The sequence below is a fragment of the Molothrus ater genome, chromosome 20, assembly GCF_012460135.2.
Source record: "Molothrus ater isolate BHLD 08-10-18 breed brown headed cowbird chromosome 20, BPBGC_Mater_1.1, whole genome shotgun sequence".
NCBI classification, from domain to species: domain Eukaryota; kingdom Metazoa; phylum Chordata; class Aves; order Passeriformes; family Icteridae; genus Molothrus; species Molothrus ater.
Window position 1 is genome coordinate 6,046,963 of NC_050497.2, and position 16,721 is coordinate 6,063,683.

General features: G+C 52.8%; 1 protein-coding gene across 1 annotated transcript; it reads right to left on the bottom strand.

Moving 5' to 3' along the window:
* Nucleotides 1-125: 125 nt before the first annotated feature.
* KYAT1 (kynurenine aminotransferase 1) lies at nt 126-16,008 on the bottom strand. The gene is given in 27 exon segments (XM_036393910.2): nt 126-726; nt 829-976; nt 1,260-1,362; nt 1,975-2,073; nt 2,410-2,482; nt 2,877-3,007; nt 3,173-3,222; nt 3,333-3,390; nt 3,393-3,421; nt 4,171-4,330; nt 4,643-4,762; nt 4,849-4,891; nt 5,004-5,084; nt 6,759-6,824; nt 7,228-7,314; nt 7,448-7,524; nt 7,725-7,911; nt 8,256-8,345; nt 8,577-8,653; nt 9,279-9,399; nt 9,704-9,832; nt 9,938-10,024; nt 10,376-10,525; nt 10,814-10,964; nt 11,880-11,938; nt 14,219-14,340; nt 15,904-16,008. Coding segments are annotated over 26 exon segments (2,535 nt in total). The 5' UTR covers nt 14,303-14,340; nt 15,904-16,008; the 3' UTR covers nt 126-651.
* Nucleotides 16,009-16,721: the final 713 nt, after the last annotated feature.

Consider the following 16,721-nt stretch of genomic DNA (forward strand, 5'->3'; position numbering starts at 1 on the left):
GATTTGGGCTCCCGGCAGCAGCGAAGGCCTGGCTGGGTGTTGGGGTGTGTCCACAATGAGCCTCTGTGAGGCACCTGCACTCCCAGAGCCCAGAGCACGCTTGCTTAAACTGCTGATGAACAAGGTGAGAGACAGCTCTTTGTGTGGCGCTCCAAACAGAGTTTATTGCAATGTAGAGGGTCCAGGGACAGACCAAACAAGGCTCAGGACACAGGGTTTATAAGGGGGGAAAAGGGGCGGATCTGAGGGTCAAGGGCCAATGGGAACTGAGTACAAGTGGTATAGAGAAGGGGCAGCCAACTGGGGAACCAATGAGGTAACAGGGGTGGAGCACTGCAATAAACCAGCAGCAATAGGAGACAAGGAAGGGGAGAACATTCTAGAGAGAGTCCATATAAGGAAAAAAGAGCAGTTGGACTGGGTGATACCAATATAACCTGTGGCATTAACATGGGTCTGCCAGTGCTTATGGGTGAGACCACTGCATTCAGAGCAGTGTCTCTGTTTGACCCTGGGTCTCCACAGCTGGGCAGCGCTGCCAGCTGCAGTCACACTGTGCCTTGGTCCCTCCAGGCTCCTGGAGTGACCTGCCCAGCACCCCACATGTGAAGAGCTGCCTCCCCAAGGGCAAGGTCAGTGGTTTCCCTTCCCTCAGGTGTCTTTGGGTGTCTTCACAGCCTCCTCAATGTGTGGTCTCAGCGCAGACAGAGAGATCAGCAGCGCTTCCTGCAGCAGAGCCAGGGCAGTCAGAGCACACCTGGGCCATGTGTCACTGCCCAGGCAGACACCCAGCACTGCCCTGTGCACACCCAGCACCCTCAGCCCTACCTCTGTCCGGATGGTTCTGCTGCCTTGGCTGGGACACGTGTTCAGGTAGAAGTCAAACAAGATGCTTGGGTCGGTGACCTCCAGGTTTGGGTCCACATCAACCCCAGCTTCCAAGCCCTCAAGGCCTCCAAATACAACAAGGGCATGCCTGGGGAGAGCACAAGGACAGGGTGAGAGGGCAGACTGTCTAGGTCGGCATCCAGGCTCCTGTGTGCTGCTGAAGCAGGGAGCTGTGTCTGTTGCTGACAGTGCCCACCGCAGCTGCCTCCCCACCAGAGCCACACAGCACCTGGCCAGTGTGACAGTCCCTGCTACCAACTGCAGAGAAAGAGGAAAAGAATTGGCCTTGTTCTGAGGTATTTCCCCTGCTCTGCTGCCTGCACCAGCCTCACTGGGAGTTCTGAGTGGGGCCAAGCAGGCAGGACACAAACCTGAAGGAGGGCAGAGTGACCTGGTCCACGGAGCTGCCCCGCTCTGAGGTGCCAATAGAGAGATCATAACCTTCCTTGAATGGGCACTCGGAAAAGACAGCACCTGGAAAAGAGAGTTTGGAGTTACTGCTGCCATGTCCTCACCTATGTGCCTTCTGGACAGGCTAAAACACTCCATGGTTAAGTGGTGGCAGCAAGAGTTGCTTTCAGTGCCAAAAGTGCAGCTTGAGACAGAATGACTCCTCCTTCCCATATAATTCCCTTGCTGCAAGGGTCTCCCACATCCTTTTCCTCAAAGCTCAAGACAGGTGCCAGGAGCCACCTCCTAACAGCTTACAGTCTTCTTACAAGGTCCAATCAACCAGAAGATACAAAAAGAAATTTCCAGGGCTCTTGAACTCAAATTTGATTGCTGGCTGTGATGTGAATGAGTGAGATGTAGTTATGGAAATAGAGAGGGGCTTCAACTCATCTCTTGCTGTTGTGCAGCCCTTTGGAGCAATGGAGAGTGGAGGTTACAGGGCACAGTCCTGGAGGGTGACTGGGGTGGTTCATGCCTTGTTTCATCCCTAAAGTCTGCCTGCCACGTGGCTGCTGGCTGCACATGTAATGTGCCCATCTCCTTCAGACAAGATTTCTAGGAAAGGGGTGTGTGCAGCCAGTTGGCCTGAGACTGGTGTGGACACCCAGGCAGAGAATCTCTGTGGATACTCACTCAGGCAGGAGGCCAGGCGGACGCTGTAGCCCCAGTACAAGCCTGAGACTGCCCGGGGGTGCTGCGAGGACACCACGGTGCCTTTCCGCACTTTGGCTTCTGAAAGAAAGCAAAGAGGTTAAACAGCCCCTGTGATCTGGTGAGATTTGACCAGCCACAGCCATCACCCTCTCTTTTTCCAGAATGTGAATAAGTATTCTGGAAATTTGGTGAGTTCTGGAAAGCCTGTGAGTGTGTTTGGGCTGTTTACTGCTGAGAAGAACTGAACTGACAGTTCTTTCCAGTTGTTGAGGCAGGCATGGTAAGGGTGTTATTAGATTTGTGTATGGAGTGAAGGGAACATGCAGAACTGTTGGGTACCTTCAAACCTGTCATACAGAAGGACCAGCTCCTGCAGGACTGAAGTTTACAGATGCTCCTGGGGCCATGCATTACCTGGATTCTGGGGCTCCTTCAGGCGCACGGTGACTCGCAGACCAGGGTTCAGCTGTTTGTCAATCTGCACCTCCTGCAGTGACAGTCACCATCAGAACCAGACATTCTGGAAGGACTGGGGAAGGTGGGGAAGGAAGGGAATCCTTTGAGGAAGTGGGGGTCTATTCTGGCATGGAGCTGAGATGAAGAGCTCTGTGTGTGGCTCAGGGGCTTGCTCATCAGTCTGAAGCTTATTTTGCTAGTCAAAGGTTCAGCTGCAGCAGTAAAGCAATGATCTGTTGGAATGCCTGGGGCCTGCTGGGGCCTGGGAAGCCACAAATATTACCAAGTCAGAAGGGACAAGACAGCAACAACCTTAAACCCCCCACCAGCCAACTGCAGAAACCCAGCAGCACCCACCCTGCCTGCTGCAAATCTGCCAGAGAGACAAGGGAAGTTGTTCTGGCATCTGTGGGTAACAGACACACCTTCCTCATCCCACAGTTAACAAAAGAGCCTCGGCCTGGCTTGGTTGGCCGGTCCAGCACGACGCCCTCCCGGTACTCCGAGTCCTCGTCCATCCGCATGTGGTGGGGGCTGTCCAGGGGGTTGAGCAGCCCTAGAACAGCACAGAACAAAGAGGTGCTGGGGGAAAACACAGGTGTAGGTGCAGGTGCTCCCCTGCTCCTTCCCTCTCAGGTCCAGTGCTGAAGTGGGGAAAAGTCCTGGCTGTCCCACACCCAAGGAGCCAGAGCTCAGGAAGGAGAGAGACAACTGCATTTACCTGCAAACTGCAGGTCCTCATGTTTTGGAAAAAAGGATTTCCTCAAGTACCTGTCACCAGAGAAAGGTGAAATGTGAAAAGGTGTGTTTATGGAATCTGGATCTCAATTCTAGCCCTGTTCTGACTCAAAGGAGCTGAGTATAGAGAAAAGCAAACTTACTGAGGGCACTCCAAGTACTGCAGGATCCGAGCCAGCTGCACACAAGCCTTGCCTTTCTTCCAATTCCTTCAAAATCCCCCTCCACACTCCTGAAAGTGAAAGCAAGCAGCTTGTTAACTCAGCATGAGATTGGTCAAGTCTCCAGAAGACCAAGCCTTGCTTCTTAATCTGACACCAGCAGCACATCCCTCTCCTCTAACCCTTCTAAGAAGGCTGCTCCAGAGACAGTCTGTTAACAGATCATCCTTGGAACTCTCTCCAAGCCTAGTACCTTTTTCAGGTTTTTTGGGTTTTTTTTTATCTTTCTGAATTAATGTGATGTGTCAAGATATCCTGTTCCTCCACAGCAAGGTTTAAGGGTACAGGAGAACTTGGCCTCCTGTTGCTTTGTCAACCCCATGTTGGGATAAATGATCTGAGCTGCCAGGGCAGTTCAGTCAACATCTTTTTCCCTGGGGTATAGTGGTCCCTGTAATCCTGGCACTGGGGAGAGAGGTCCATGCAGTTCCTTCCTGGCCTTGGCTTAATAGAAGAATGAAGAAACAGAAAGCTGAGAGGAAATATCATGTAGAACAACATGGCTCTTCCTTCAGAGAATCACAGAATGGCCTGGGTTGGAAGGGAACTTGACAGGAGGTGGAACAAGATGATCTTTTATGAGCAGGAACACCTTCCTCTATCCCAGTTTGCTCCAAGCCCCATCCAAGCTGGCCTTGGACAGGGACAGTGCAACCACAGCTTCTCTGGGAAAGCTGTGTCAGGGCCTCACCACCCTCAGAGGGAGGAACTCTTTCCTGAAACCCAATCTAAGCGTGCTCTCTTTCAGTCTTTGCCTTACTTGACGTCCTCTCCGTGCTCGTCGAACACCACGATCTCATCCACGCAGAAGATGGCGCAGGCGCGGGCGATCTGTCCGGCCAGGTAGGAGCGCAGCGCCGGTGACTGCGCGTTGTTCAGGATGGAGCCGGGCAGGGCCACGCTCAGCGTGTGCGGCCGGCCTGGGGAGCAGAGACATGAGAGAGCCGGTGTGCAGCGTCAGCGTCACATCTGCTGCTTCGGCTGCGCTCGTGCGTGATGGGGGAAAAGCAACTTCTGTTTCTCAGATTAATCACTAGTTTTCTCTTCAGAAGGATCTCTACTGTAGTGAGGTTGCTGCACAGTGTTTGTGCCTGTTTGGGCATGTGGACTGATCCACACCGGATCTGTGAAGTAACGCCTTTCCTATCAATAGGTGACACCGACTGCTTTTAACAGCCAGGTTTTCTAGCACTTTCCACCCAGGTCTCCCCACTGGGTCACAGCAGCATCACCTCTGTCTTCCTTCTGCTCCTCCTGCGTCTGGGCTTCTTGTTCTGCCAGCTCTCGCATCCGCTGTTTGTCCAGTTTCTTCAGCAGCTTAATCTCCTTCCATTTCTTCGTCTCTGCTTTCCCTGGGACGGAGAACAGCGCCTGGCATTAAACACCGCGCCGTGACTGCCTAGCGGCCGCAGCCCCCACGATACTCGGCCTTCCTTACTCTCCTGCTTCCAGCGCCGCCAGTCCACCTTCCTGTCCTCAACCTACGGGGGACAGCACGCGTTACCGCCGGGCTCCCCTCCGAGCCGGACCCGGGGAACGCCCCGGGCTCCCCTCAGGGTCGCGGGCTGGACCCGGGCCCCCCTCAGCGCCCACCTGCGCGCCTCTGGGCCGCTTCCCCACGCCGCTCTCCGTGTCCGCCATCTTCCCCGCGCTGCCGGCGGCGCCCCCGCGCTGCTGATTGGCCGGATGGCTCAGGCTCCGCCCATGGTGGGGATGAGCATGAGGTCACGTGGTTGGTGTTTGAGCGGCCCGCGCGGCAGTGGAGCTAAGCAGGGTCGGTCGCGTTCCGCGGGAGGATGGGTGACCCCAGGCGCAGGCCCGGGCGCCGAGGAATATCACAATTCCCATGTGGAAGTGTGTATAAAATCTGTGTGCTCGTGTCTGCGAGTCTTTGCACAAGCCCTGCGTGTGTTCTGCACGATACACAGAGGCACCCTGCCCTTTGCAAGTTGTGTCGTGGCCTAGATAAGAGCCCACGCCTGTGGGGGTGTTGCAATTAATTTTCCTATTAACAATCTAATTGCACGGTTCTTTCTCTATTTCAGCGACTGCGACTCTCCCCATGTTTGATACTTATATGGGTGCAAAAAGGCTTTCAGCAGCACCCTCACCCACCCAGGCTGAGCACGCAGGTGAGATGGGACACCAGGAAAGGCAGGTGGCTGCTGCCTCCTTCCCCCTCTCTCTCCCTCCTGCTGGCCCATGCAGCTCTGCTTCTAAGGGGATTGGCATCACCAGCTGCAGCCCAATATGGAAAACCCACAGAGCTCTCCCCACCAGCCTGAGTGGGACAAGTAGCCACCATCACAGGAGCCAGCACAGATGAGGCAGCTCTCAAGGAGAGCTCCATCAGTCCTGCAGTCATTACAGAGACACTCTTCCATGATTGCAGTAATTCCACTTTAATAATTTAACTGCTACAAACACTCATCGCACAGTCTGTTGCACACAAGTCCCAGGTGGTTGATGATGATGTTTGACACTCTTATCGAGGCTGAAATCAATACTGATGCAAAAATTTCCTCTCCAGAATTGCTTGTGTTATCCCACCAGCTCACTGGGTGGGAGGTTGTGGTGGCCACCAGCAGTGGGAGCAGCCAAGGCCACGGTGCCTTTCCTCCCCAGCCACTGTGTGCACTTGTCAAAGGCCAGAAGGTTTTGCTCTGCAGCCTGGACGATGCTGCCAAACCCTGAGAAAGTGCCAGGAGTAATTTGGAAGGTTTGACAATAGCCAGGCTACTGGTGAAAGCCTGCTTCCTGGGGGAACCAATTGTGTGGTCATCTTCTCCAGAGATGCACAGAAGAAAATTGTGGGAAAATAGTTTATGATGGGAAATGTCCTTTCACTGTGTTTGTAATCATCAGGATCACAGGAGTCACCTTACTGATGGCTGGTGATGCTGTCTAGTCCTGTGGGAACGTGAGTGTTGGTGGAAATGCTGCCCTGAGTGGGGATGTGGAGCAAGACAAGCCACATTAACCCTCCAGCACGGCCTTAAAGGTAAGTCCTAAAACACCTTTTCAGAATTTAGTGATGAAACAGAGCCCAGGAGCCATCCTCACCTTGTGTGTTGCTGGACACATCCCAGAACAGATTAGCAAAGTTTTCACATGTAAGAAATGTCAAATGCTGTCAGTGCACACAAAATCTCACTTCTTGAAATAATTTCACAGTGACTGAAAATGTCCCCCAGGCCCTGGGCCTGGAAAAACTTAACCATTTGTCTGTCAGAAAATGTTGTTGAAAGCTCTGAAGTTAGAACATACCAAAGTTTTTAGACAAGTGAAGAAGAAGAGCAGTTGGGGCAGATGAGGACCAAGGAGAGCCTGGCTCTCTCAGTGTATTCAGGAGCTGGTTTTCTCCTGTTTCCATTTTTGCAATATGTCACTTGCTGCCTTCAGTGTAGCTTCCTCCTAAAAAATACCAAGCTTTGGTCAGTGGCTCCCAGCCAAATCCTATTCCCCATCACTGCAGCAACTGTTGATACAAAAATCCTGTTCTCATTCTGGAGCATTGCAGGTTCAGTTTGAGACAGGCACAGCCACTGGGCAGCTAAAGGGGCACCTAGAGAATCCCTTTCTTGGCCAAGAGATGTAGGATGCTGATGGGAAAAGTTAGGATGTTTAGGATGGCCCTGGCACATCTGCTGCCCCCAGCTCAGCTCATGTGTCTGCAGGAGTGGTTGCTCCAGCTGGGATGCCATGGTGGGGCTCCAATGCCCGAGACATCCTGCATTTCTCCCTGGCATTTCTCCCATTAAACCAGCCCTGATTATTGCTCCCAACCTTGCCTTCCTCAGTGCTGTCCATATCTCACCTTTGCAAAGCAGAACCGGATGAAATTGGTGTAGTTGTTCTTGTGGGCCTCGCTGTAGAAAGCGGAGAGCGGGATGGCAGCAAGGCCCTGGGCAGAGGAAGCACAGGGAGCTGAGGGTGCTGCTCTGGGCTGGCTGCAGCCTGCTGTGCCCCAGCCCTGAGCTTGGGTGGGCACAAGCCCACCCAGGGTAAAGACAGCAGGAAGGGCCAGACCCTTTTACCTTGTTCTTGACCATCCACTTTGCAAATCTGGAGTCGTAGGGCTCATCTGAGTTGGGGACATCAGGGACATCAGATTCTGCAGGAGAAGCACAGCAGGACAGAGGCTGGGGCAGCTGCCAGGTGCCTCAGCTGAGCCTCAAGCCCACATCCTTGCAGCTGGGATGAGGAACATGCAGCCCATCCCTGCTTTGACGATGGTTTATGCAGGTTCCTGTCCCTGCCAGCAGTACCACGCCCCACACCCAGCCCACCTGGGCAGGACTGCAGGTGACTCACTGAACGGGGAGATGTCTGCCACCAGGAAGTAGGTGCCCTCTGGGATGATGGGTTTCATCCCCACCCCATCCAGGCTCTGAACCAGCCAGTCTCTCTTCTGCTGCAGCTCCTTGGGCAGCTGGACAAAGTAGCTCTCTGGTTTGCCATAGAGCATGAGCTCCCTCTGGAAACCCTGAGCCACGGCCTCCTGTAAGGAGAGAGGGGCCAGTGCCCAGTGGGAAGATGGTCAGGGCTTTCTTGGGAACTGAAGTTCCTGCAATTCACAGGTGATTAGGGAGCTCTCTGCCTCCAGCCCCTCTGAACTGCCCCTTAGATCTGTCAATGCAAGATAAGGAATATACCCCAGGCAGGCTGGATTCTCCCCTCTCTCCCAGACACGGAACAACAGTAGGGAGAGAGGAAGGAGCCTCTCCAGGGCACCACGAATCACTTGTGTGTGCCTTTCAGGTCAGCTGTGGGCAAGAGGACCACCTCTCACCCCTGCTCTGAGGGCTTGGGCATTGCAGGGCCAGGTGCAGGGAGCTGCCTTACCTGGGCAATGGTGGCACAGTGGTACACGGAGTTCTGGTGCACAGTACGGAGGTGCTGCAGCAGCCTGTCAGGGCCCACAACCCAGCCCACCTGCAGCCAGGAGAGGAGGAGGAAGATGGTGAGTCTGGCTGCCTGCTCAGACTCCCCTTTCTGTGCCTGTGCTGCTTTCATTGTATGTTACAGACAGAAATTTCATGGAGCACCTCTGGTACTTTCAGACCCTGAGGCTCAAAGCTGAGCATGGCCACAGTGTCCCCAGTGCTGTCCTGTGGCAAAGGGACAGGGATGGGGACACAATGAGGTGCCACAGGGGATATTCACCTTCCATCCTGTGGCACTGAAGGTCTTCCCAGCGCTCCCGATGATCACCGTGCGCTCCCACATCCCCTGCAGGCTGGCTGGCAATGAAAGGAGAGAACCCCCAATGGCAGAGCTCAGCGTGCTCCTGTCTGGGCTGAGCCCTCTGCCACCATAATCCACGGTGATCTTTAGTGTTCACAGCACATCTTTCACCTGGATGAGCCTCAAAGCACATCCCAAGCAGGCAGCCAGGTTTCTCAAGAGCATCTCCTTTCAATTAAGCATTTTCACAGGCATGTACCCAGCCCCAGGGGCTCTCAGAGATGCCAAGCACCATCACCCTGCATCAAGGTGATGGCATGTTACTCCAACTGGAAGAACGGGCTGAAACGGTGTTGAAATGGATTTCCTGGAACTAGAGACATTCAGAAAACTGTGGCTTTACAAAGCATGGGAAAAAAAATCAGTTTCACTGGAGCCAAGTGGCTTTTTACTCTAGATCTGCCCTCTGGCTCTGAAGTCAGAGCTTCTGTTTAGGACCTGGTTTGGAGACTGAGACTGAAATGCAGCGAAATACCCCCAGTGGGGGATTCATGCCTAGTAGAGCTGTGCATGCAGGCAGCTCCTGGGATTTCCAGGAGCTGCCAGTGCAATGCCCATTCCCTGCCCTGCAGCCCCGCCCAGCCCGGCCCGGCCCTGCCCCGTACCGGCCCTGCCCCGTACCGATGCGGATGTGCTGCTTCCCGTCGTAGACCAGCCACTCGTACACCTCGTCGCTGATGCACAGCACGTCGTGCTTCACACACAGCTCTGCAATCAGCCCCAGCTCCCCGCGGCTGAACACCTGCAGCAGGCACGGAGTGCAGCAGAGGCACAGCAGGAGCATTTCTGAGCCCCTGCCTGTCCCTGCAGGTTGTCAGTGTCCTGGCACTGTCTCCCGTGCCAGGGAGGGGCAGGAGCTGCTGCAGTGGTCTAACAGTTGTCTTTGCTGGCACAAAAGACAAGGCTTAAAACCACCAGGAGACTGAGCACAGCATGTGGTGCTCCCACAGCACCCCCTTCCCTTGTGGGGTGAGGCTGAGTCACTGCTGCCCTGCAAACGTGGCACCCCAGCAGCTTCCAGGGCCCAGCATGGCCAGCAGTGTTACCTTGCCCAGAGGGTTGTTGGGTGAGTTCAGGACGATGGCTTTTGTCCGTTCACTGAATTTAGAAGCCAGTTCAGCTGGGTCCAGCTGCCAGTCTGCACTAGACATTAATTTTCCATCTTTTGGAGGATTCTAGAGAGAACATGGGAATCTTGGTTTGCTTTGCTACCTCTGCACCTTGTTTACCACTGACCTCTTTGCTGACTGCTATGACTCTTCCCTTCTCCACCCACTCACCGGTCTCAGAGGCACAAACACAGGTGTCCCACCAGCCATTTTCACCATTGGCTCATAGCAGTCAAAGAAAGGTTCAATGATTATCACCTGGAAGAAAGGGACATGTCAGCATCCTCCTGGTCCTGCTCAGACCTTCCCTGAGGAGTGCAGAGAGCAATGGGAGGGACAGGACATTTTAATCCCTAATTACTGTAATGGAGAACCTGCATTGCCTGTGGGGAGTGTCAGGAAGGACACTACCACTCAGGACAAAAAGGGTTATTTTGCTTTATGCAGAAATGAGGCAGTGCCCTGTAGCAAATAATTTCTTCCTTTGGAAGCTCAGGTACTGCAGAAAGGGGATAAAACTGGTTTTGCTTTGGAAAAGGACAATGAAAACCAGCCTGCAGGTCCCCTGGGGGAAGACTGGCAGTGCAACAAGCCCTTATCTTGGGTTACCTCATCACCTTCATCCACTAAAGCCTGGAAGCAGCAGAACAGGGCCTGGTATGCCCCCACAGTCACCATCACATTGGTCATAGGATCCAGGTCTCGTCCAAGCAGCTTCTCGAAAAACTGGGCCAGGACCTTCACCAGAGGTGGGTGGCCCTGTGGGGTGAGAGGAGGGTGGGAATTGGGTTGCAGAAGACTCCTAAACCAAGGATGAACCCTTGGAAGGGGACTGGGAAGCCAAGAGCCCTGTGAGATCTTCCAGCCCGGCTGCTTCAAACATCCCAGTAAAGCAGGGAGTTACTGGGAACAGTAGGCATGGATCAAGGCTGGATGTGTGTTTTGCCTCATGTTTTTTGCTGTTTATTGCTGCCTGGTGAGCTCTGAAGAAGGCAGGGCTGGTGGGGATGGAGGGGGTGGTGCTGGGGAGGGAGATCTGTCACTCACAAAGGCACGGGTGTACTGGTGCAGCATGTGGTTCCCCCCGCTGAGGGCTCTCATCAGTGCCTCTCTCAGAAAGTCTGGTGCAGGGAAGTCAGGGAAGCCCTGGCCCAGGTTCACCTTGGAGTAGGTAGCAGCCAGTTTTACAAACTCCACCCTGGAGAGAAGGGAAACAAAAGCACTTTCAGAGGGTGTGAGCAGTGTGCTGGCACCAGGTGTGCTCGCAGCATTTCTCTGGAAGGAGTGGGGTTGGTGTCCCTCCTGCAGAGCCATCCTGCTGCTCACAGGCAGGCAGGACCCAGCACGGGTCAGTTCAGACCTGTTGCAATTAAACCAAGGATGATGAACTATTGCACTGGGGGAACTGTTTTAATTCATTCTCCCAGAAAACAGCTTCTGTAGTCAGTGTAAGGTCACAGCTGAAAGCCTGTGATGTTTCAGATCACACTGGACTGAGCAGGAAGGGACTTGGAGATTTTCAAGCTCATACCAGCTCTGCAATATTTAGCACCTAAACACTGTGAAGGTCTCTGCAGAGGGCAAGGTGGATTGAACTTGCTGCTCATCTCAAACCAAACAAGAGCCAGCTCACTGGCAGTTTGTAGCTTGAGCCCAGACACAGCAGGGCCTTGGGGAAGGACCATTTAAATCTCTTCCAGCACACAACTTTCCCAATGCCACACTGTGCCTGGCAGGATGGGAATGGCATTTGCAGCAGCCCTTGCCCTGCCTCTCTGCTTGTGGTGCCCTAGGGTGAGCTTGGAGCAGGTGCCAGTGTGCAGCAAACACTTGGCTCAGATTTGGGTGGATGGGTCAGAGGGAGGGTGGTGCTTCTGCCTGCCCAGTGGTGCAAAAAATCTGATACAGGCTGAAGTGAGAGCTGCAGGTACAGCACTGACTCATAGTAAAGTCTTCTGGGACACACTTGCTCTGATGTGCTTCCTGAACATGTGCAAAGCAGTTGAGGGAAACTTCTGCTCTGTGCTGTGTGGCTGCTGTGGTCTCAATGTGGTTTTAGGATGCTTAAAACCACATCTACCACCTGGGTAAACCAGATATTCTTTTAACTCACCAGATATTTTTATCTACTCCCTCCAGCCTCCGAGCTTGCACTGGCCTTGACATTTTTGCCTGCAGAGAGTGAAAAAAAAGTGAGTTTGAAGCTTTTAAATGAGGCCACAAAGGGGCTGTGGCCTCTCCAGGGAAGTTTTTCCCACCAGAAGGTGTGCCCTTTAGTATTGCTTCATGGGCTGCTCCTGACTGATCTTGGAGCAGTAATAACTGTTGCAGTGGTTTCTGCTTTCACTTACAAGTTTCAACAAGAATTGGGAAATAGATGAACAAGAGAAGCTTTTGTACACTCACTGGGGAGGTGGCAATGCCTTAAACCTCATTACCTGTTTGGATTAGTCATGGGGTCAAGCTCAGCCAGGCTGTAACAGCCAGGCCAAGGACCCCAGACCTCAGGCTTTTACCTTCCATAACCTCTCCATCTTCATGGGGAGGACCTCCTTACTCTACAAGCCATGAAATATCCCCTTTTCCTAGAAGAACAAACTATTTTATTCCATGTTGCTCTATGAAGTAGCAGAAGTAGATACTCTTCTGTCCTGATGAAGTGCTTGTGGAGGGGGCTTGCTCTAAATCCTATAAAATGTGCAGTTTTCTATTTAAAGTTCATGTTAAACCCAAGCAGTAACTAGGTACAGGCAAGAGAGAGCACAGCACAGAGGTCAGTGTGATGTACAGACACACTGAGGTACCAAGCTGTGACTGGTTTGAAATTTCCATGTACATCATGGCTCAGGGCAGTGGAAAGAAAGACAGCAGGAAACACTGAAAGCAAAACCCTCCTTCCAGTTGGATAAGCACAGTGGGAGAAAGTTAGATGTGCTTTATGGGGAATTCATCACGAGGATGAGGAAAAGCAGCAGAGACAGAATTTAGTAACTCAGCAGTGCAGGGAAAAGGCACCAGACAGGGAAGAGGCTGGAAACTGGAGACAAATGATGTTCAGTGCACCAGAAAGAGACAGTGTGGGGGCAGGAGGAGGGCAGCCCTGAAGCAATGAGTCAAGAAAGCCATTGTCACCACAGCAAATAAAATACATTTGAACTGGCACAAGGAAGGCATATGAAAGCAGCTGAGGTGAGGTGCAGAGCTGGGATGTGCAGGGGTCTGTGCTCTGCCAGGATGGTGGGGGGGACCCTGGGTCAGCCTCCTCCCAACACTCAGCTGCACAGCACTTACCTGCTCCCCTCTGCTGTTTCCACGGCACTGCACCAGAATTTGGGCAGTGCCCCAAGGATACTTTGTGCTGAGGTCCTTGGATTTTTATACAGCTTCAGCCCTTACTGGAGATCTTTGCAAACACCCAGACGAGGAGCTCTGCGTTTCAGAGGGCACCAGGTGGACTCTGCTCCACCCTGGTGCCAGGCAGGCAGCCAATGACAAGCAGAAGTCACTGAATCCATGGCAGCCTCGCCTCTCCTCTCCTCTCCTCTCCTCTCCTCTCCTCTCCTCTCCTCTCCTCTCCTCTCCTCTCCTCTCCTCTCCTCTCCTCTCCTCTCCTCTCCTCTCCTCTCCTCTCCTCTCCTCTCCTCTCCCTCAGTTTTGCTCTTTCTGCAGAAGCTCATGGCTGTTACAGTCACAAGACCTGGTGCCTGAGCTGATTTGGGTGGGAGCAGAAGGATTTATGGCTTGGGAAGTAAAAGATAGCTGGAGGTAAAATATTAACAGCTCCAGTGCTGTTCTTGTAAAGTGTGGCTGCTGAGAATTTAACAGATGACCAAGTGTGATGGGGATCAGAAGGAAGAAGGTGCCTTAAGCCTTGAAATTCCCAGTTCTGAGGAAAGGCCTTGTCTGCTTTAGGAACAGAAATAACAAATACTTTTTTTTTTTTTTCTGATATCCCCTTCATCCTATCTTATCCCAGCCTGTGTGTGATGCTGCCATAGAGAGCAACACAGGCTCAGGACAATGCAGCCCTCAAATCTGTTTCAGCTTGTTCTGTCCCCAGACAGAAGAGGCAGTTTGCCTGGCAGCCACACAGGAGAGCTGGGTGCCAGTGCAGAAGCCTTGGCATCCATGATCTTCCACCACTGACTCTGCTGTGTGTGACTGCCTTGCTCTGCATGTTGGGATCTCTAAGTGGGATGCTGATATTCTCCAAGTACTTTGCAAGCCAAGAGGCTCTAGTACAGACCATCAGAAGAAGCAACCACACAAACAAGGAGCCTTCTCCTCTATGAGGGATATCCCCTTACTTATGAGGATCCTTTAAATGCTCCCTGGAAATAAGCAGCTATAGAGGAAATTGCACTGGAGTGGCTTTTTCTGATATGTTCTGTCAGCTCTGAGCTGCCCTGGGCAGGCTGCCAGCCAGGAACAGTGCCACTGGGCATTCCATACCTCTCTGGAGCACGAGCTATGTCCAGCACTGCTGCTCCTCTGCAGCAAGAAGTGGCGCAGGGACGGTCCCGCTCTCCTGAGCATGCCACGGCTCCTGCTCTCTCACTCCTGCAGGCACACACCTGCAATTCCCAGACAAAGGACAGGGCTGAGACAATTGCTGCACAGGGTTAAAGCACACCTGTAGCTGGGATCAGGCAGGCCCAGACCCAAAGCAGAGGCTGTTCTGCCACAGAGAGGAAAAGGCAAAGCCAGCTGCTTTGTGTGTCATCGCTGCAACGTCCCCAGTGCTGGGGCTGTGCTTTGTGCCCATGACACACAGGATCAGGATCACAAGGGCAACCATGACTTCTGCCTCCTCTCTCCCAGTCCAGGCTTCCCCTGCTCTCCTCTGCACCGATGGGAGTGGTATGGACACCAGTGAGAGGGCATCCTCTGGGAATTTGGTACTCAGCACCAGCTCCCTATCCAGTGTCACTGAGCCCAGGTAACTCTTGCCTCTGCCCTTCCTCCCTTGCAACACTTTCACCTTCCTGGCCCATACAGAAATCTCTGGCCTCTCAGCTGCTGCAGCTCTGGTTTAGTTACAGAATAAGTTAAACTTATTCCAATAAGTTTTATTCCAATTAACAGGAATAAAACATCTTCTATCTCTAAAGTGATTTTGGTGATTATCTTTCCTTCAAGGCCCCAAGCAAATTGATTTCTGTGTGTAAAATGCAGCCTGTTCCTTCACCTCAGATTTCTTTGACTATTCTACAGCATTACTTAAACATGCAATATTTAAGCTAAAATAAGTGAATGTTTTGTTGGGTACTTGAGATAAAAGCAATGAGGCTGGAGGATGTATGCACCTTTATAATGATCAGCCATTAATTAATTTACCTATCTGCCAAAAAATTAATTAAAACAGATTTGAAGCTTACCAGCCCACAGGTAAGCTCTCAATACTCCTAAGGGCACTTTGTATCCTTACATGCAGGATGCAAGTCCTCAGTGTCTGCATTTTTGTTATTTCTAAAAAAAGTGTAAAGCAGCTGCCAGCTGAGACCAGTGGGGTTTCACATCTGTTCGCCAAGTGGGAAAAAATAGCACAATTTATGGAAAAATTGGAAGCCAGAGCATCATATTGATTATGGCTGTAAAATCTCCACTTTGTGCTTGCATGACACTGAGATGTGGGGGGACACTGCTTTGGGGTGCAAAGCAAAGGAGTCCTGGAATGAGGAGACCTACCCTGCAGGGGACAGAATCAAAGTGTGGCAGTAAAGAAGGCTTTATCAGATAGCAGCAAACACAGAGCTGTGTTGGAGCTGTGCGCTGGACTGAGAGCAGCACCCGGGAGCAGCCGACCGGGACACCGCTGACTCTGGAAGGGTGAACTGGGCTGAGCAGAGGATTTTGGAGGTGACAACTGGGAAGGTCACCTCGGGGACTGGTCACTCACCACCTCCAGCCTGCGGGTCGCAGCCGTCTCCTCCATCCCGGTGCTCCTCGATTCCCCCCCTTGGCAGCTCGGGGGTGCACCCGGGAGGCTTTGGGGACACGACTGTCCCTGGATGTGCCCCAGGAGGAGGGGGCACAGGGCGAGTGCAGGGCGAGAGCAGCAGCAGCAGCGCCAGCAGGAGCTGACACTGAGGGACAAAGCAGCTGCCAGAGGGACAGCGGGGACAAAAACAACTTACATCGAGCTGGGCCGCGCTGCTTTAGGCTGCAGAGGCTGGCACAGCCGCCCAGGCTGCCCTGGCACACATTCTGCCTTCTCCTCTGCCCGAAAGCCTTCATGTGCGCCTGGGACTTCCTGGGAGGAGCCGCTGAGGCCGCAGGAAGGCGGGGAGAAGCTGCAGCCCTGGTGAGGAAAAGCGTTCTGAGGGCTCTGTGGCCTCTGAGGGGTTCGGCTGCCTGGGGAAATACCCCAGCTTGTGTTCAGGTGCAAGCTCATGCTGGCATAACCATAGCGGCATATTTTTTGTGGTTTGTAAATACTTTAGCGTGGCAATGGCAAGGAATTTGCCTTTGAGTGAAGCCTTTGATCATTTTAAAAAATGAATTTTTAAGTCAAAATTCTCTCAAAAATTTCGCCCTGTAGGCTTAATATTATTCGAGAAGGGAATGGGTAAGTGTAAGGTCCTCCTGCCACGATCCTGCAGCATTGCCCGGCCCTGGGCTGTGGGTAGGAGCCGAGCTCTGCCTCAGTGCTTGAGAGCTGACAGCTACTGCAGTGAGGTGTTGAGAGAAAACTGCCTTCTCTTCCCTCTTCCTTTAGTGACAAGGCTTGACCTGCACCCGTGAGTCAGGTCCTGTAAGTCTCCTGAATAATTTCTGTCGCCCTTTCACAGCAGGAAAAAATGAGCCATGGGGAAAGGAAGCGGCTGCATCCGCTGTGCCAAAGGTTCCCAATCCCAACGCGACACCCCTCAGGCATCCCTGAGGTGATTAAGCAGGAGGGAATGTCTACAAGGAGAGGAAAACTCTGTTGTCTAGATTTCTGTTTAAATCAAAC